The 18,054-nt window shown below is 39.4% G+C and overlaps 1 protein-coding gene across 1 annotated transcript in view; it reads right to left on the reverse strand.

Annotated features, from left to right (window-relative positions):
- Positions 1-17,697: 17,697 nt before the first annotated feature.
- LOC145985584 (uncharacterized) overlaps positions 17,698-18,054 on the reverse strand; it is a gene marked incomplete at its 3' end in the record, with an annotated part of 265,494 nt that continues 265,137 nt past the window's right edge. The window contains exon 6 of the mRNA XM_083119654.1: positions 17,698-17,957. Coding sequence (XP_082975780.1) covers positions 17,698-17,957 — 260 coding nt within the window. The remainder of the gene's footprint in view (positions 17,958-18,054) is intronic.

Below are 18,054 nucleotides of genomic sequence, written 5' to 3' on the forward strand. Positions count from 1 at the left end.
TTCTAATTTTGGGGAGAGGGCCCAGATAAGAGGGAGTTAAAGATGAGAGGTTCTGAAAAGTGTCAGGAAAAAAAAGGGGAGAAAGGGTACGTAACTGAAATGCACTACAACGCAGCAATGCTCGGCGTCTCCAAGCAACACTACACCGAAAGTGCATCTGCTAGTACCTGCCACGGCAAGACCCATAATTTACATTTTTTGTTACTAAATTCCTAAGCAGAATCTACCACGGAGACATCTCGCGGCTGTTTGAAGAAACGACGATCCATTTCAACTCGCGTCACTGCAAATGAAAAGGAAGGGCCCTGGAGGAATGTGGGTCAAGCGTGTATTTGGGAAGAAGCCAGGATCTATACTGGCGCAGATTCTCAGAAAACAAAAAGAGGCTGCGTATATCTTCATTACATTTGCTTTACGTGTTCCGTCTCTCGGGAGGACTTTTCCGGCGTTGCTAACATTAGAGATTATGACGTCACAGAAATGGGACGGTTGCAGTGGGGAAGGTCCGGATGATACATTGGGTGCTGAGTGGAAGGGGTCGGCAGGTAGCAAACTGTTGAATGAAAATGTTCCATTAAGCTGTGCGTACACGATAAAATGAATGTTGAAGTTGAATTTCATGCTTACTGGAAGTGACATCAGAGCACACGAAATTTTCCTCATTGCATTCAAGGTTAACGTTCGAGAATTATTCTTAGACACGCTATAAACCCAGCTTTTAAGACTAATTAGAACAAGCTGTACTGAAATTGATTATCGAAGAAAAGCATTAGGATACAGAATGCTATTCATCAGTGGCGGCGTTTAGCGGGGGCAGTTGCCTCCCCACTTTTTGCCACTTTTGCCCCCCTACTATGGCGTCTTAAGCCTTGTCTACCAAGAGAAAGTAAACTGTCCTTGCCCCCCTCCCTCCCCCCAGTGTCTTGTCACCCAATGGCTTCCACAGCTATTCATTGATATTCTGTGGTAGGGAGAAAGCGACACTGTAGGTCTAATCACATATTTCTGAAAAAGGAAACGAGGAACAACGGAACATTAGTGCCGGAATTTTTTTAATCGCGACTATACAACAAATAATATAGAGTATACAGTAGAGCGTCGATTATCCGAACGTCGGTCAACCGAACGACCGCTTAACCGAACTGTGTACTCGCTCACTTTCAGATATCTGTAATGAAAAAAGTACGTGACTTAGCTGCTCGTAAGCGTGTAGGCTTGCTTAGACAGACCAAAATAAAGGATTTTTTTAAACGTTAATTTTGTGTACTGTGTGTATTGTTCATGCAAAATGCGTATGTAATATGTACATATTTTTGTTTAATAAACTGTACCACATACTATATATTCCTACTAAAGTTGCCTTTGTACGTTACTTGGTAATACATACTTAAAGAGATGCCTGTTTTTATGAATAAATTTACTGTACAGTACTTCTTTTTGGCAAATAAACATGTACAGTTCGATTATCCGAACAAACCAGTTTTCCGAACACCCATGTCCCCCAATTACTTCGGATAATCGACGCTCTACTGTATTTCTAAACCAGTCGACTCTTAAGCTAGATAAAGCTTTTAAAAAAATAACTTTAATAAAATGGTTTCGCGACTCCCATGTACTTCTTATAGATAATAAACATTTAACGTTTACACTATTCGATAGAGTTGTAAAAAACATATTTTTAATGACTTTCTTTCGTTAAAAGGCTGGCTTTTGGGGAGAAAAATCGAAAATGTTGTCTTTTTTGGGCATTTTACCAATTGCAGCTAACCTACTTCACTTGCAGTATCAGTTAAGAGTGTAGAAGTTCGTAATGTCATATTTTGGAACTATATAAATAATTTTACATGGTACAGCAGTAAAGAGACAGATATTGGTCATTTCTTCTAATTAATAATTTGTTTTTGCCGTATGTAGTTTGTGTATGTGCCTACCCAATGGCATAGCGGTAATACTGTTATTTTGAAATCAAGGGATACCAAGTGAGATTCTCAGTGGAGACATATTTGGTAGCGATTCGAAATCCGTTTTAAAACTGTAGGCCCAGTCCTGATTAGCCTATCTGAGTATAAAAGTCCTACTGATGTCACAAAAATTTTAAAAAATGTTATCAAATGTTTTAAGACAATTTTTAAAAAAATACGATTTATAATAAGCACGCAGAACAACATGCGTACATATCCATTGTATGGTTAACATCAGTATGCTACTGCAAGGAGAGCCCAAATTAACTTATAATTGCAAGTACTGTTGTTGAAAAATGGTCGAATTTTTGATTGAATGTTATATATATATATTGTAATGGTCGGATTGACTATTACTGGTTTTGTACAACAAAGCGTGTATTAATTAATTGCTGGCCTGCTACAAGGTGTAGGGTTAAGTAATATGTTTCCATGAGTGTATTTTTATGTTATTATTGCATGTAAGTGTATATTATTGGATTGTGCTTTGCTGGATGTTAGATTCCCCTGTTTTTTATCTCCCCGGTTGGGGGAGCTAGCTGTCTTACAAAAGACCGGTGGCAGTGGAATTTTCCAACGCTACGGGGTCCACGTCCACGGACGTTTACCCCGGCTATAAAAAAGGCCAGTGGGCTTTAGCAAGAAACAGTGTTTCCCCATTGATCGACGGCGAGGAACGTCTCCTCAAGTTTAGTCCACTTTTGGTGGCTAGACTGGATATAATAATGTAGCATTTGGTGTAAGCCAACCCCTGTTGCTGTCCCAAGTCTCCTTTTAGAAAAAGCTTTGAATGTGTGGATATTTCCATATTGAATAATTGATTCCCATAAGAAAGAGTAAAGGCGTAAGGAAACGCTTTTGTAATTAACGGAATATCATTTAAGCTGAGGGTAGGCCCTCAGAGATAGTTACGTTAACTCAAGGTGTAAAGGAATTGCCGATGGTGTAAGCCATAGGTGTGCAATTATGTTGATTTAGAGATTTGTTAATTTGGTCTATGCAAGACACACATGGAAACGCTTTGTAAATATGTATATATATAACAACGTATAATAAACCAATATATCCTACTAGAAATGTTATGATTCCAAGAACTAATTCCGGCGCAAAATATAATCTGCTCGAATGGCACCCAGGGTGAGGTGAAAGGAGAGATTTTGAAGGATTAAAGCGGGAAGTAATCCAGAGGGCCGGATTAAAACAAGGGATTGAGGGGCCGACACTTTCACAATATATATATCCCTGATCATCCCTGTGCATCCCTGATAGCACAAAGTAATGTTGTCACCTTGTAATCAAGGAGTTCCAGGTTCAATTCCCAATGGAAGCATCTTTTAAGCTGCAAGTCCCATTTTAAGTTGTAGGTCCAATCAAATTTTACTGATAGAAAGCCAGTTTTTTGTAATGGGCTTTTTTGCCTTTTGTGTCTAATCTTCATATTTCTGTTTCTGCTTCAGTTTTATAGCCACCGTGCACTAGGGCAGTGTTTCTCAAGTACCAGGTTCTGTGGCTCGGTGCAGGCTGCCAGAGTTCATTAGACCTAGTGCTTGCCAACTATTTCAACCCAATTCTACGTATATTTGTCAGCAAGCCCAGACATATACCACATGGTATAATTTATTTATTAATATTTAATTTCAAGAGAGCATATTAATGTATAAAGTTTTAAAAAATAGAAAGGGGATTTTTTTTTAGCAAGGCGTCGATTTATATAAAATGAATTTATCATGCTGTAGTCTCTCAACGGTAGAGAACAACTGCACTAAGTGGCCAAAATACATGAAGATTTGCCCTGTGACCAGGTTAAACGACCATTAAGTCAAATTATACATGATACACTTGAAAGCCAGAATACAAATATTTTATACTAAATAAAAACGTAAAGGGGTTTGATACTAGATTTTCGATATAGTTCAAGAAGCAACTGTATCCTTGAGGGTACATTTGATAAGTGTGTTAAAAGATGTAGCAATAGTTTTTTTCTTTCTTCTTCATTTTTTCTTTATGTGCATGTTCATACGTCAAATTCAAACATTCAAAATTACATTAGACTGTTAGATTATATTTACAAAATATATACAAAACAACTCTAGTTACGTGACTGTGTATATACTATGTACGTAGATATATTTAACAATCCTACTGAAATATGAAGATTACACCAGGAAAGAACTACCCATTAAAAAAACGGCATTTTTGATACTACTGCTTATGTCGTCTAGCTATGAATTTCTCATTGAAAGTTGTATTTTAAATTTAGATATGAATGTTTGATTGATTCATTGGTTTGGTTTATTTTACTTCGCTTTTCTGCCACTTTTGGCTAATCGCGAAGATGAGGATGAGTGATGATATGATGAAGAGACATTCACAAAGAACACCCATGCCCAGGCCGGGATTCGAACCCGGGATCTCTGGCGTTGTAGCGCTGTGTGCTAACCACTCTGCCAAGGAGGTCGGCTAGATATGAATGTCCTTTTACAGTAGAGATATAAATAAAAGCTATAGAAGAAGGAAATAGCAGCCGAGTAATGTACTGTCATTCATTTGAAACACTTTGTAAGAAAAATGCCGAACAAAGCCCAACCAAAAAAGTCGCGGAAAAAACTCCAGTCTTTTTCCAAAAAAAGCCGTTGCCTTCCGACCACTTCCAGCTCTACTATTCAGCATTACTTTCTTCTACCATTCCGCTTTTCTGTTCGTGTTTTTGTGCAGTTACATTAAGTATCATGTTCCTAGAGTACTCCTTCCATAAGCGCACTGTTAAGTTCTAGCTTCCCTCCGACACCAGGTCCTCTCGCTTCGGGAAGGAAACCGTACCCCTCGTTCATAAGTTCAGTGTTTAGGGGTGCAACCCTCTCCCTCAACAAAGGGATGTAGACAAATCCAGGGCGACAGAGGACAGCGATTCAGAGCCTGATGGATTTCGGGATCTGAGCGTCGTTTAAGCTGTTACAAATCGATTCAGGTGTCGGACGGAGCCGAGAGATGCATGCGGTTAGCGCCGAGTGACCCTCCCATCCGTCTCCGCCTCGCAGGGAACTCCGGGAGATTTGGTCCAGGCCCCGGGGAGCGTAATCAACTCCCGGTCGCATTCAAAGCGGCATCCAACTCACGAGCAGTACCCGCCGCTGGAATTCTTGTCACAAACTCAATTACACAACTTACGTCATTAAGTCGAGCGGATCCGCGCTTCGTTTGTTTTAGTCGGACTCCTCTGTGCGTCGCGTCAAGTTCCTTGGATTAAGTACAAAGGGAGAGAGTGGAAGGAGGAGAAAAAGACGGACAAAATGAGAGAAGGAAAAAGAAAGTAAATGAGAAGATCGAAGAAAGAGATGGAGATTAAATAAAGACAAGGAATGCGTGTGAGAAAGAAAGAGAGATAAGGGGAGACAACGAGGATGGAACAGAAGAAAGGAAAGAGAAATACACTTAAATAGATGGAAGAGTTCGAATGAAAGGATTGAGAACAAGATACAGAGAGAGAGAGAGAGAGAGAGAGAGAGAGAGAGAGAGAGAGAAGAAGGAAAGTAAATGAGAGAGAGAATCGAGAAAAAAAAGTGGAAATAGAACAAAGACAAAGGGTGAGCGTGAGAGAGAGAGAGAGAGAGAGAGAGAGAGAGAGAGAGAGACGGACGGCAAAGATGGAACAGAGAAATGGAGATCTAAAGAGAGTGATAGTAGAAGGAGCTGAAAGAGATAGAGAGAGAGAGAGCGAAGATTAAACAGAAAAGGAGAGGATACAGCAGCAGAAGAAGCAGCCGATGAGATAGTGGAGAGAGAGAGAGAGAGAATAAATGTTAGAGAGTTGAAATGAAAAGAAACAGAAATTAAGAATAAGGGAGTGAAAGGTGTAGAAAGAAAGAAAGAAAACAGTATTGGGAGGACTGCAAAGAGAAGGGAAGAGAGAGACATAATATGAAAGATAGAGTCGAAAGAAGACTGAACGGAGACAATCACAGAAATGTGGAATGGAAGAGACAGAAGAAAATAGAAGACAGAGTGTGATTGAGAGGAAGAATGTGTGTGAGAACAAGATATATCAAGAATAGATACAGGCAGAATGAGCAAATGAGGAGAGAGAGAGAAAAACACAGACAGAGGGAGTGACAAACAAAGAGGCGTATCGAGAGAAAATGAAAGAGAAATGGACTTGTCGCACGAGATTATTATCAAGGCTAGGAATAGTGAACATAGAAAACGCAAGAGCACATCGCGCGCCATCTTGCGAGAGAAAGCTACAATATAGTAACTTAAAATATTAACACCAATCGAAATTGAATTTTTGTTGCATCCGGATTCTTAGACTGACTCATTTGTAAGACAGGAACATCTTTCCACTCTCCCACAGAAAATATGAGACTATAATAAATGAGAGAGAACCTATTTTTTTTTAACCTCACTGTAGTCTTAAACTTTAATATTGAGTTGCTAACTTTATAGACTTGGTAACCTTGATCTACATCTATCTCTGGCTTGTAGTAGATGTGGTTGTATTTGTCATCTTAAATATTCCAGAATTTGACTGCTCTCTTAGTGTAATCTTCCGCGTCTGTACAAATTTCTTACTACCGTTATGGAGTGTATTTAGTTTCTACTTTAACGGAACCCGTGTCTTGTGAATCGGAAGGTAATATCTGGGAAGTCAAATGTGGCAACGTCGCAGCGAGCGGTCAATAGAGATATCAGAGGACACTCCCCTTGAAACCACCCACGTTTAACCACAGGGATTTTTCATCTCAACCACGAGGCCACTCGCTGCGTGAGGATTTACCCGATATTTTTCATTCTTTTGCCTCAATATCTCTAATTCGCTTTCTCCCTCTCCCTCCTCCTCTTTCTCTCTTTCTTTCAACTCTCTCCCCTGTTTCTTAGTCTCTTCCTCTCTCTTCTTGTCATTCTATCTCTATTTCTCTCCTCTCTGTTTGTCACACTTTTCCTTTCCCTCTCTTTGTTCATCATAATGTCTCTCTTTCAAACTTTCTCATTCTCTGTTTCTTTTTCTTTCGCCCTCTCCTCTGTTTCTCAAACTCTTTATCTGTTTCTCATTCTCTGTCTTTCACTCTCCCCTCTGTTTCTCGTTCTTCCTTATGCTCCAAGGACGTATTTATGGGGATCCAGGAGGTCCGGACCCCCCTCCCGAAAGATTTATCAACTAATAATTAGAATTAAATAATGAAAATATACTCGTTTAGCATTTGTATAATTTCCTCTGAACTTATTGGAAGACAAGGATTATATTGGGATTAAAGGGGTTTGAAGGACACGAAGAACGTATTTAGGGGGGGGTCCAGAGGTCTGGACACCCCGAAAGACTTACCAAGTACTAAAATTAAGTAATGAAAATATTAGCATTTGTTGCATAATCGATGGTATTAAATTCCTTTGAACTTTCTAGAAGGTAAGGATTATATTGGGATGATGCGGCTTTGAATGACATTACAAAGATGACTTGTGTACAATATTACTCAAAATAATGTGCATAAAATTTTAATCAGAAACTTACTTTTCTCCAACTACATTTAACATCATTTTTGTTATTCAATAAGTATTCAATTTTTCATCTATTTGACATTAATTTCATTGCCAGGCCACTTGTTTTTATGTAAATTATTCCGATCTTAACTACAGGTAAGCTACGTAATGACTATGCACTGTTATAGATATCTATTCTTATAGTCTTTTTACCTATTTGTGTAATAATAGTATTATATTAATTTGTATTGTAATTAGTATTAATTTGATTTAATATAATTATTTTAATTTGAACATTATTATTATTATTATTATTACTATTATTATTATTACTACTACTATTATTATTACTACTACTACTATTATTATTATTATTATCATCATCATCCCTGAGACACTTGGTTCGGAGTCCGCCCGAAACATATTCCTAGATACGTGCCTGTTATGCTCTCTCTTTCACTGTCCCTTCTGTTTCTCCCATTTTTCCTGTTTCTCGTTGTTCGTCATGCTCTCTCTTTCACTCTCTCCTCTGTTTCTTACATTTTTCCTGTCTCTGTATTTTCTACATATTTCTGTATTTTTTCACTTCTCTCTCTCTCTCTCTCTCTCTCGCCCCCTTCTTCCCTACATTTCTCACCTTCTCCCTATCTTTCCATGTTTTCTATTTTCACTCTTGTACACTGCGTCTCTCTCTTTCCTACAAACTTCTTATTTATTTTCGTTTCTGATCTTTTTCTCTCTATGTGCTCACATTTGCTTAGCTACGTATATTTGTATGTGTTTCACCTTTTTTCTCTCACTATGCCTCATTCTATCTCGCTTTCTGCTTCTCACTTCTTTTTTTCCCTTTTCCTTATCATCAGCAATCTGATAACATATCTAAAATTACTATATTTACTGGCAGATACGAATAACTGTGTAAAATAATAAAATTAAATAAATTTTTATATATATATTTTTTGCAAAATACCAAACAAAGCCACTATTGCTCTAAAAGATTACGTTGAGATAAACTTTTGTAACTCTTAATTTGATCACTAATTTCTGGCTTCAAATTGATTCATAGCATAGAATAGGTTTTCATTGAGCTTAAATGATGCCTCTGATGCTGATTTTCCGAAGACAATGGACAAGGATGGAGGAGCCATGCAGGAGGTAGTTAGGAAGGGAGGAAACGAGGAAACTGTCGTTCAGGAAATGGACCGCCGCTTCGGCCACTTCAGAGGAGCAGATAAAAGGGGGTGCCTGAAGGGTAGGAGCGAAGGAGGAGAAGTGGCAGGTGAAAAAAGACATCCTGCACGGAACGGAGGAAGGTGAAAGGTGACAGCGTTGCCAACCCATGATATTTTTTTAGAAGTAACAGTTTGGAACACATGCAAAGGAATGCTTCTTTGATAAATTTAATTTAAAGAATAATACCGACAGAGGAATAAAGACAGTGATAAAGAGGTAGAGACAGAAATTTAAGAGAGGATATAGAATAGAGGAAGGAGTAGTGAAAGATATAGAAAAACAGAGGAAAAAGAAAGAGCTAGAAACAACCTCCGCGGCGGAGTGATTAACATAGGGCGCTACGACGTCAGGGGTCCCGCGTTCAAATCCCGACCTGGCCATATGGGTGTTGTTTATGAGTGTCCCTTCATCAATTTCATCATCATCTTTGCGATTAGCTAGAAGTGGCAGAGAAGCCAAGTAAACCGAATCAAGACAAAAAGTAGATAAACGAATAAAATAAGTAAACAGAGGATTGGTTGATTGTTGGTTGATTTGTTGTTTTAAGTCCACTTTATGCACAGTAAGGCTAATTGGGACTGGACCTACAGTTTAAAGTGGGATCCGAACCACTTGTGCCTCCACCGGGTATCGAACCCGGGACCCCTTGATTACAAGGCGACGACGCTACCACTGCGCCATCGGGGAGGCCCAAAAGTAAACAGAGGAAGAGAGGGGGAAAGAAAAATAATGTTTGTCTTACGTCAACTGTATGCTTATATGAGTCAATGGGTACAATTGAAAGTGCAATCCAAACCACTGTGCATTGTGCCTCCACCTGGTATCAAACCCGATACCCCTCCATTTGAAGGCGATGCGACATCTAAAAGCCGAAGATAGATGGATAGACGGAAGAAGGGAGAGGTTAAAAACGGAAAGAACGAAGAAGAGAGCAAGCGAGAGATGCGAGGGGGGGTTGTCTACCAGTTTAACCTGCATTAATAAAGAAAACTGTAAATATAATTGGAAACTGCTGGTCGGCATATGGAAGCTCGTACGGACTGTAATAGTACTCGCAGCTAAAAGTATTGAACCGATTTTCCCCCCCAACAGCCACGACGTGAAAATGTTCCAATTAGTTTCGTTACCCTACATTCAGGCATGATCTTCTCTTTACATTTCGATGCTGATATCTATGTTCAATAAACTACAATCTTAAATAGTGACTTAAGAATGCGAGAAACAGAATATTAAAATGAAAAATCTTTTCTGACATTGTGAAGTTTATTTCAGTAGGATAATATATTTTTAATTCATAGCTTCATGGTTTCACAGTCCGTGAATTACACTGTTCAACAGTAAAAATGTAAATTAAATGAGAGTGGTGAATTCTTATCAATTTGGTGGTGCTGAAAGTGAATCTTAGCTGTAATGCAGTTGTATTCTGGACGTACAGCCTTCTGTGCAATTTTCAGTGTTCTAATAATGGCTATGGTGGGATGGTCACATCTGTGGGCAAGTTTGAGTAGGTCTAATATTTGATTGAATAGATAAAAATGCCGCATTGTTTTGTGTTGTCATCAGCGTGCCATGTGTGGCCAAGTGTCATTTTCTTCACAAAAACATCAAGAAAGTACTATTCATTAAAAGAAATGACTATTCCTACTTGTTGTAATATCAGGGTCCAACATAAGACCTAGGTACTGTACCTTGCTTGCAACATTTATGCCAGCAATAATAGAAATTAGATTACACAATTACAAGGAGGAATTTACTTGATGAAAATGTATCAAGCTTGAAGGGTGGAGACGTGGACGGTAATCATTCGGGATGGATTTCCTCTTCCCTTTCGCCTTCACCGTTTCAGTCCACAATTTTATCTATCCATCCTTGCTGGTTTCTGAGAAATCAATACGTATCAATTGTTTCCAGATCACTCTAACACTGTAATGTAAACATCAATCGAGAATATATGTAAACATAGCATCCAGTTGATATTTGACGGGTGCTCCGCTTACCAAATTTCATGCAGTCCGAATGGTTTCTGAGATGTCGCAACTTTCAATATATGTGGAGTGTTGTTTTTTTTTGCTTGCATTGATATACATATGCTAGTAGATAAGTCATAAATACCGCCTCGATGATCTAGCGCTTTGAGCGGTCGACTCACCATCTCGCTATCGAAATTTCGATTTCGAGTCCTCGCACGGGGTCTCCATCGTTATTATACAGGGTGGTGTAGAAACAATTTGACCATTTAAATTTGGCGCCAAACAAATATCTTCGTATGTGGTGTGCTGAAACACACATCCTGGGTACAGCGGTTTAAAACCTTCAGTCGTCATGCAGCGTTGGTCGGAAAAGCATCGAGCGTTTGCTGTGGAACGTTCTTTAGAAACAATGACTCCTCTACTGTAACGCATCGTGTTTTTCGACGACATTTTGACATCGGCAGGAATGGAGAACAGGAGGCCTCTTGCTGACAGTTGTTGCAGTAATATTGAATTGTGTAACCCAGTTCAATATTTGGCATGTCGGAACCTTTCCATTCCTTCAAATGTCGTCGAAAAACACGCTGGTTTATGATAGCAGCAACACAAGCCTTCCATCTGTCCCTATCCTGGGCAAGATCAATTAAATCTTTTCCATCCTTAGCGATTTCCTTTAGGTCCATCTCAGCGTTATCCCTTCATCTTCGTCTTCCTACAGGACTCTTACTATCAGGTTTTCCACCAAGAATCATGTAAATTCTTCTTTCCTCTCCCACTTGTGCCACATGGCCTGCCCACCTAAGTCATCTTGATTTAATTATTCTAATAATACCCAGCCCAACCCTCTCAGCAAAAAAAAAAAACTAGATAAATAAATACTCTTTTAATGTAACCGCTCCCTCCCTGCCCCCAGAAAATATTCCCGCTCCCCTATGCCTACAAACTATTTTTTTCTTCCTGGCGTCGGCACTGGAATTCCGTTGCAGGAACATCTGATCTGCAGGCCGTGCGATAGGTAGAAGGAAACGCAGTATTCGGCGATCGAGGCGTCTCCTCTCGAGGGTGGAAACCCTGCAAAGGGAAGACACGGATCTGCCCCAGATCAGGAAATGGTTTCCGAGCTGCGAAGTAAAAGGCTTTTAGGCGAAGCGCCGCAGGTTCCGTCCGCCATTGACATCGCCGACCGCACTACGGTTAGCGCCGGGACAGCTTTTAACTTCGTATCGCCCCTCCCCTCTATCCCACCAGCCCCACACTCCGGTTCAACGAAGTTTCAAGGATCCTCATACTCGCACACTTTCCTCTGTTTCTCTCCTTAACCCCTCTCTCCTCTCCCCTTCTTCACACACACACACACGCACCACTCCACACCTTCAACCGCGAGCCTGCGCTATTACGTGGCTGCATATGTACAAGGTCGAAACTGCCGTTCTTTGAAGGCTCGTAGCGTCGAAACAAGGCCTCAACGAGCATAACGTTACGAAGATAAGTTATAAGTTTTTCTTGTTGTTTTACGCGCTGTTAGTCGGTGTTTTGCGGCGACACCCTATATATTTGTGTCAAAGACAAAGTCCACTTTGCACACACATAGGCTAATCTGGAATGGACATGCAGTTAAAAGTTTAATCCAGATCATTATGTGCCTCCAACGGGGATTGAACACTGGAACTCCTAATTACAAGGCGAGGACGTTAACACTGCGCCATCGAGAAGGAATGTATATTTGTTTGTGTCTGTGTGTATGTACGTATCGTTACTTAAAACTTACGTTTACACATCTAGATTATCTATAACTGGTGAAACGTCTTAAATGCATAAATTTCAATCTGATTGTTCTTTTCTTTACTCATGGCCAACTGAAATTAACACTAATGTTCATTCTTTTTTATAACAAACATTTTATGTGTAACTATGGACACACACATATTAGAAAATTTTAAATGAACCCTCATGTTTGAAAAATTACGTGACGAAAAACCTATGGTCATAAAAAAATCATATAGCTATGGAGATTAAACCTGGGAAAGATGAGAAACCTGATGGTAAGAGATCTATAGGAAGGCCAAGACGAAGATGGAGGGACAACGTTGAGATGGACCTAAAGGAAATCGGTAGAGATGGAAAAGAGTATATAGATCTTGCTCAAGATAGGGGCAGATGGAAGGCCTGTGTTGCTGCAGCCATGAACCTTCGGGTTTAAGAAGGCTAGAGAGTTAGTTAGTTAGTTATGGAGATTAAAATTTTACTTCTATTTCTTTAGGAACACACTTTCCTTCATTATTGTTAAAATGTAGAGGGAAGTAACTTCGTTAGCCGTTACTTAACAAAGTAACTGAGCTACAGTTACTCATTACGGATACAATCACTCGGAAATAGTAACCGCGTCACTTTGAAAGTAAATTGCAAATTCAGACAAAAAACAAAACAGAACAAAATCAAAATTCGCCTGCAGGTACCTCAGCCCTCAACCCTGAATCATGCAACACCTCCAGTTCCTCCACGACATGGACCCTATGCTTACTGGAATGGTCCATTCAAATGCCGACTTCATCCTCAACTTCGCTCGTTCTTGTTATTCACATGAACATGTGAAGCAACAAAAGAGAGATAGAAAAGATAACCGGGACACAAAAATTCCTGCTCTGAAACCATCAGGTTTCATCCATTGACTCATCTCTCTCTTAACCAGAATGCTTTACATGCAGCGTATGAGATTCGCATTCAGCCCCGAGAGCGTTCATTACATCCTTATGTTTTCCCGGAAAGCCACGCACGTATCTATTAGAAGCTTGGACACATATTATCTGCAGCTTAACGAGTCCGGGATTATTCGATATCGGATGAATGGCGCTGGGAAATTAAAGCCGCAGAAGTTCTGCCACGCGGCCACATCTCTTGTGACGGGAGAATCGTTAAAGCGGCTGGTTTGGCCATTCTCTGTACCGCAGGGACTTCTCAACAAGATAGAGTGGCTGAAGTAATCGAAGCTCCGGCTGCCCTGATTCCTGGTAATATGACCCTTTTTCTGGGTATCCAGTACAATCTTTTGACGTATTCAATTTTTTCTGCCTCTTTGCCGTGTGAATTCTTACTCAGTGGAGAATTTAAACTTCCTATCCCATTGTACATACCACCAGATGTCAGTTCGAACATAGATTCAAACTAAAGACGACAATGCTCTACACTTATTACCCGGTAGAAATATAAAGGACTCCCGGTCGCCATGGCGCATGAAAATGTTTACCTATATATATATTTTTTTTTAAGCGATTATCAGCAACATACACAACCATGCATTTTTGAATGCTTGTCCCTAGGTTCAAAACTTGCAGCACCTGAAGTTCTGTGGGTGCTAGTTTAGGCAATAGACAGGTACTTCTTCAAATTATAACTTAACGCCCATTTCCTTTATTCATATTATATTTACATAAGTTAATTCTTGGCCGTTATTCGCAAAATCCCTATTTCAGTGTGCCCTGTCCCACCTTCCCGAAAAGAGTGTGTGTGTAGACCCGTGTAGCCACTAACTTCACGAGTATATATATATAACCTTCAGTACCAAAATAGGTGGCTGAAGGTATGTGAACATGTGTACCCGGTTTCCCACATGAGATGTACTATTGAATTAAATGTGAAAAGTGCAAGTGTGTATATTAAAACAAAGAAAGTTAATATCCCCGTCTGTTCACATAGTAAGGAAAGAAAGCTCGCCCAGCCGCTCCCCTTAGAGAAGAAGATACCTCTTAACCTCGCCGTACTCCGCCAAACATCTGAGGCCGACTGCTCCCTTCCCTTCCTTTATATAGGCCCCGCTAATCACTTAACCGTTACTGGAATGATCCGCTGGTCGGCTGTCCAGAGACACAGCTAGCTACCCAACGGCCAAGAATACGCACGTACATGAATTAATACATAGACATCCACAACATTACCAAACACATGACACTAAAACACGACCGATCCAATTAGATTAATTAAACATATAAAATAAAAAAGGATCAAGTAATGATTCGCCTCATTACAACCTGGCGTCTGAATTTTTAAACAGAGTTCCATTTTTTAAAATATCTATCTATCTATATATATTTAGAGTTCGCTTACAAAAATTGCCATTACGTTTTATTTTTTATAACGTGTATAGTATGAGTATGTGTAGGCTATTTTAATGTTTGTGTGTTTTCTGTATCACGTGTTTAATTAAATTAGAACAATAAATATGGCATTATAAATATTTGCACTGTTACTAGCCGAATTTTGAATCTGCAGCGATATGTTAGAGTCGGCCATTTATTAGAATGTATAGTTAGTATTGATGCTGTTACCAGTAGAGCCTTCTTCAGGAAGGCCATTTCGATGCAAGAATTAATTATTTTAAAAGCAATCTTATATTAATTAATAAATTAAATGTTTTAAGATCATATTTCATAGCTTATCTTAGTTGGATTCATGGCTTTCTGAGTCCGTATTTGCCCCCTCCACAAAGATCTGGTGCCTGAATTATTTTTAGTTTTGTCTACTCCTGCTTGTTACTGCTCAAATTGATAAAAGTAGCACAAGATTCCTTCTTTTACAATTCTAAAGGCAATGTTGTCAATAGAAAATTTAACTATAGCAATGAGTTTACGATCGCCTATAGCGAGCCGAAGCGTGCAGTTGTCGGACCTTCCTCTCATTATTGTTGCGGATCGGGATACTCGTATAAGCGTGTGCTTCGGACGGTGGAAGCTGCGTATTATATTTGTAATGGGACGGGATTTCAAGGGTGGAATCAGGGTGCAAAACCATTGAAGATTGGTAGTGGGGGGGGAGGGAGATAGATCTTAATCAACACACACACACACACACAAATATATACATATTTATACATATTTATACATATAATACATATTTATAATAATAAATATACAAGTAAATTAATATTTGAAATACATTATTATTATTAAGTGTATACATATACATATATCAGATATTTAAAAAGTAGCAAACTAATTCCTTTACTGACTGGTTCAGGATGTCAATAAATTACAAAATAGTTGAAATATTTTTATTATGTTTTAAGTTTTTGTTTAGTTTTTGTTTCTATTAGTAAAAATCAAATAGATTTCATAGTTATATATGTCTTGCATTTTTATTTTACCTTTATTATGAAAATATTATATCAATATAACATTTGTTATTGGTGCAAGGTCTATATATGGTCTCTTGAATGAGAGAGAGAAAGTATGCATTATATTGTGTGTGTTTTATATACTATCCTTAGTAAAGTATATTTGAAGTAAAACATAATTGCTCGTCCTTTTTTATAACAAACACTCTCCCTCGGAAATTTTTGGTGGGGAGGGGATTTTTGAAGCCAAGATTGTTGGTGGGGGAGAAATCCCCCTGTCCGCCCCAGGATTTCCTACCCTGGGTGGAACGATACTTTGGACTGTGGCAACTGCGAATTCGCTCACGGCCCTAGAACTGGAGACGAGCTTAGTCACTGATCTGTTGTGAAAAAAGAAACGAAATAATTAATACTTACCTTGGATAATGTGGTTTTGTATCTTCATCCGCCAAAACTTCTGGAGAAGACCTGCAGCCAACTCAGCACATCTTAAAGTTGTGATGAGCCCAAGATCATTTTAGACGACATCCCTTTCATCCAATGCCCCGTTGGTTGACAACCATGACTTTTTTTAACCATTTGGTGGATGATGTCCGTTAGACTACACTAGTCCCTTTCTTTGAAAATCGTTTATGTCCACAGTTCTTTGTGGATACTTGTTTAAAATATAAGTATTTTCTATTCAGTCCGTGACACTGATGTAAGTACTTTATTAGTCCATCTACCACACGTACACACACACGCGCGAAACATAGATGAAACACCACTACAGCCACACTATCACACTTAGCTTGATTATATTTTCATCTATGACTATTCTACTATGCCAACGATTGAAAATAATTTATAATTTGTGCTCCGGGATGTAGATAATTTATCTGATTTTTGTTTCAGCGCGGTCGCTTGGCCATGAACAAAGCAGAAGAGGTCGGAAAAAATCCGTCATTCTTTTGTCTGTCCATTTGCAATTCTCCAAGCAGCGTTGTTACAATTCTTCCTGAGTTGTCCTTGTGTCTTCAATTGTTGTTGCTTCTATAATTGTTGATAAAAATATCACTCGCGTAGAGCTAGTGGAAAACACACCGCACGCAATCATCCTAAGCAGACGTGTACAAAACATGCGTCATGTTTATTCCCTTTCACTCTGGTATCTATTATAAAATATTGTATTTATGGTACTTTGTGAGCGCTTTTGTCATGATGACATCTTCTAGTACTTAAAAAAAAGAGCCTAGGTTCAAATCTGGCTAAGTTCACATTGATGGGGTTACGGAGTTACAAAACTTTACACGAAATCTTGTTTTTTTATGCTAAGAGAAACACGGACATAGTACATAGCTTTGTGGTTCTTTTCACATCATCCATTTCTCCACTATGATAAATTTCTTCTATACAAAATATGAATATACAACACAAAGGATTTCTGTCCGGTAAGCCATCTCTCTTATTTTTTTCAGGTAGTTTATATACATATATATACTGGTTTTCTTCAAAATGCATCCAAAATTGGAACTTAAAATTTTGCAGATTTTTTTCCTGATTGGTTGGGTTTCACGGTTTAGTTATTGCTCTGTACAAATACCTACAAATTCTTCCTTGGTGCACTGGTGTACGTGGGAATATAAAAATACATCATCAATCACAGTATATAGATATATGTATATGTATATATAATTCAATTTAATTATTATTGTTCATCGATTTCTGTTCTTATCTTTGACACAAAAACTCGTAAGAGATGGATGGTGATTGGTGGCGAACTCGAACCAATGGACGTTCGTATTTAGAACCCGAAATCGGCGCTGCAGTCCATCCCGTAGTCTCCACCGTCGTCGAACCCGAGTCCTCCGTAGTCATCGTTGCTGGGCACGTCGACGACATCATTGTTGAGGACCGTGTTGTTGATGTCGTAATGATTGTTGATGTGGATGTCCGTGTCGTGGAAGCCACCCCCGCCCCAACCCCAACCCCCTCCCCAGCCGAAGCCGGACCCCCAACCCCATCCGTGGCCGAAGTTGCTGATGGCCGCGCCCATCACCATGCCGGTGGCAAAGTCCCCCACGCCGCCCCCCAGGGTGCGGTCTCGCACTATGACTGTGTTGTTGGTCCCGTTGGGTGCCTGACGAGCGTAGCCGTTGTGGGGAAAGGTGCCTGCAGTGAGGTACCCGTTCATAGCCGAGTATGCTGATGGAACTTCTCCAGGTATGGGAGCTGTAATTGAAAAAGAGAAACAGGTTATTTTAACAACTTGTTATTTAAGTTCACTTTAGGCTAAAATAGGCTAATGGTGACTGAAACTACGGTTTGA

Source organism: Lepisma saccharinum, chromosome 3 (genome assembly GCF_977018435.1).
Source record: "Lepisma saccharinum chromosome 3, izLepSacc3.1, whole genome shotgun sequence".
NCBI lineage: Eukaryota > Metazoa > Arthropoda > Insecta > Zygentoma > Lepismatidae > Lepisma > Lepisma saccharinum.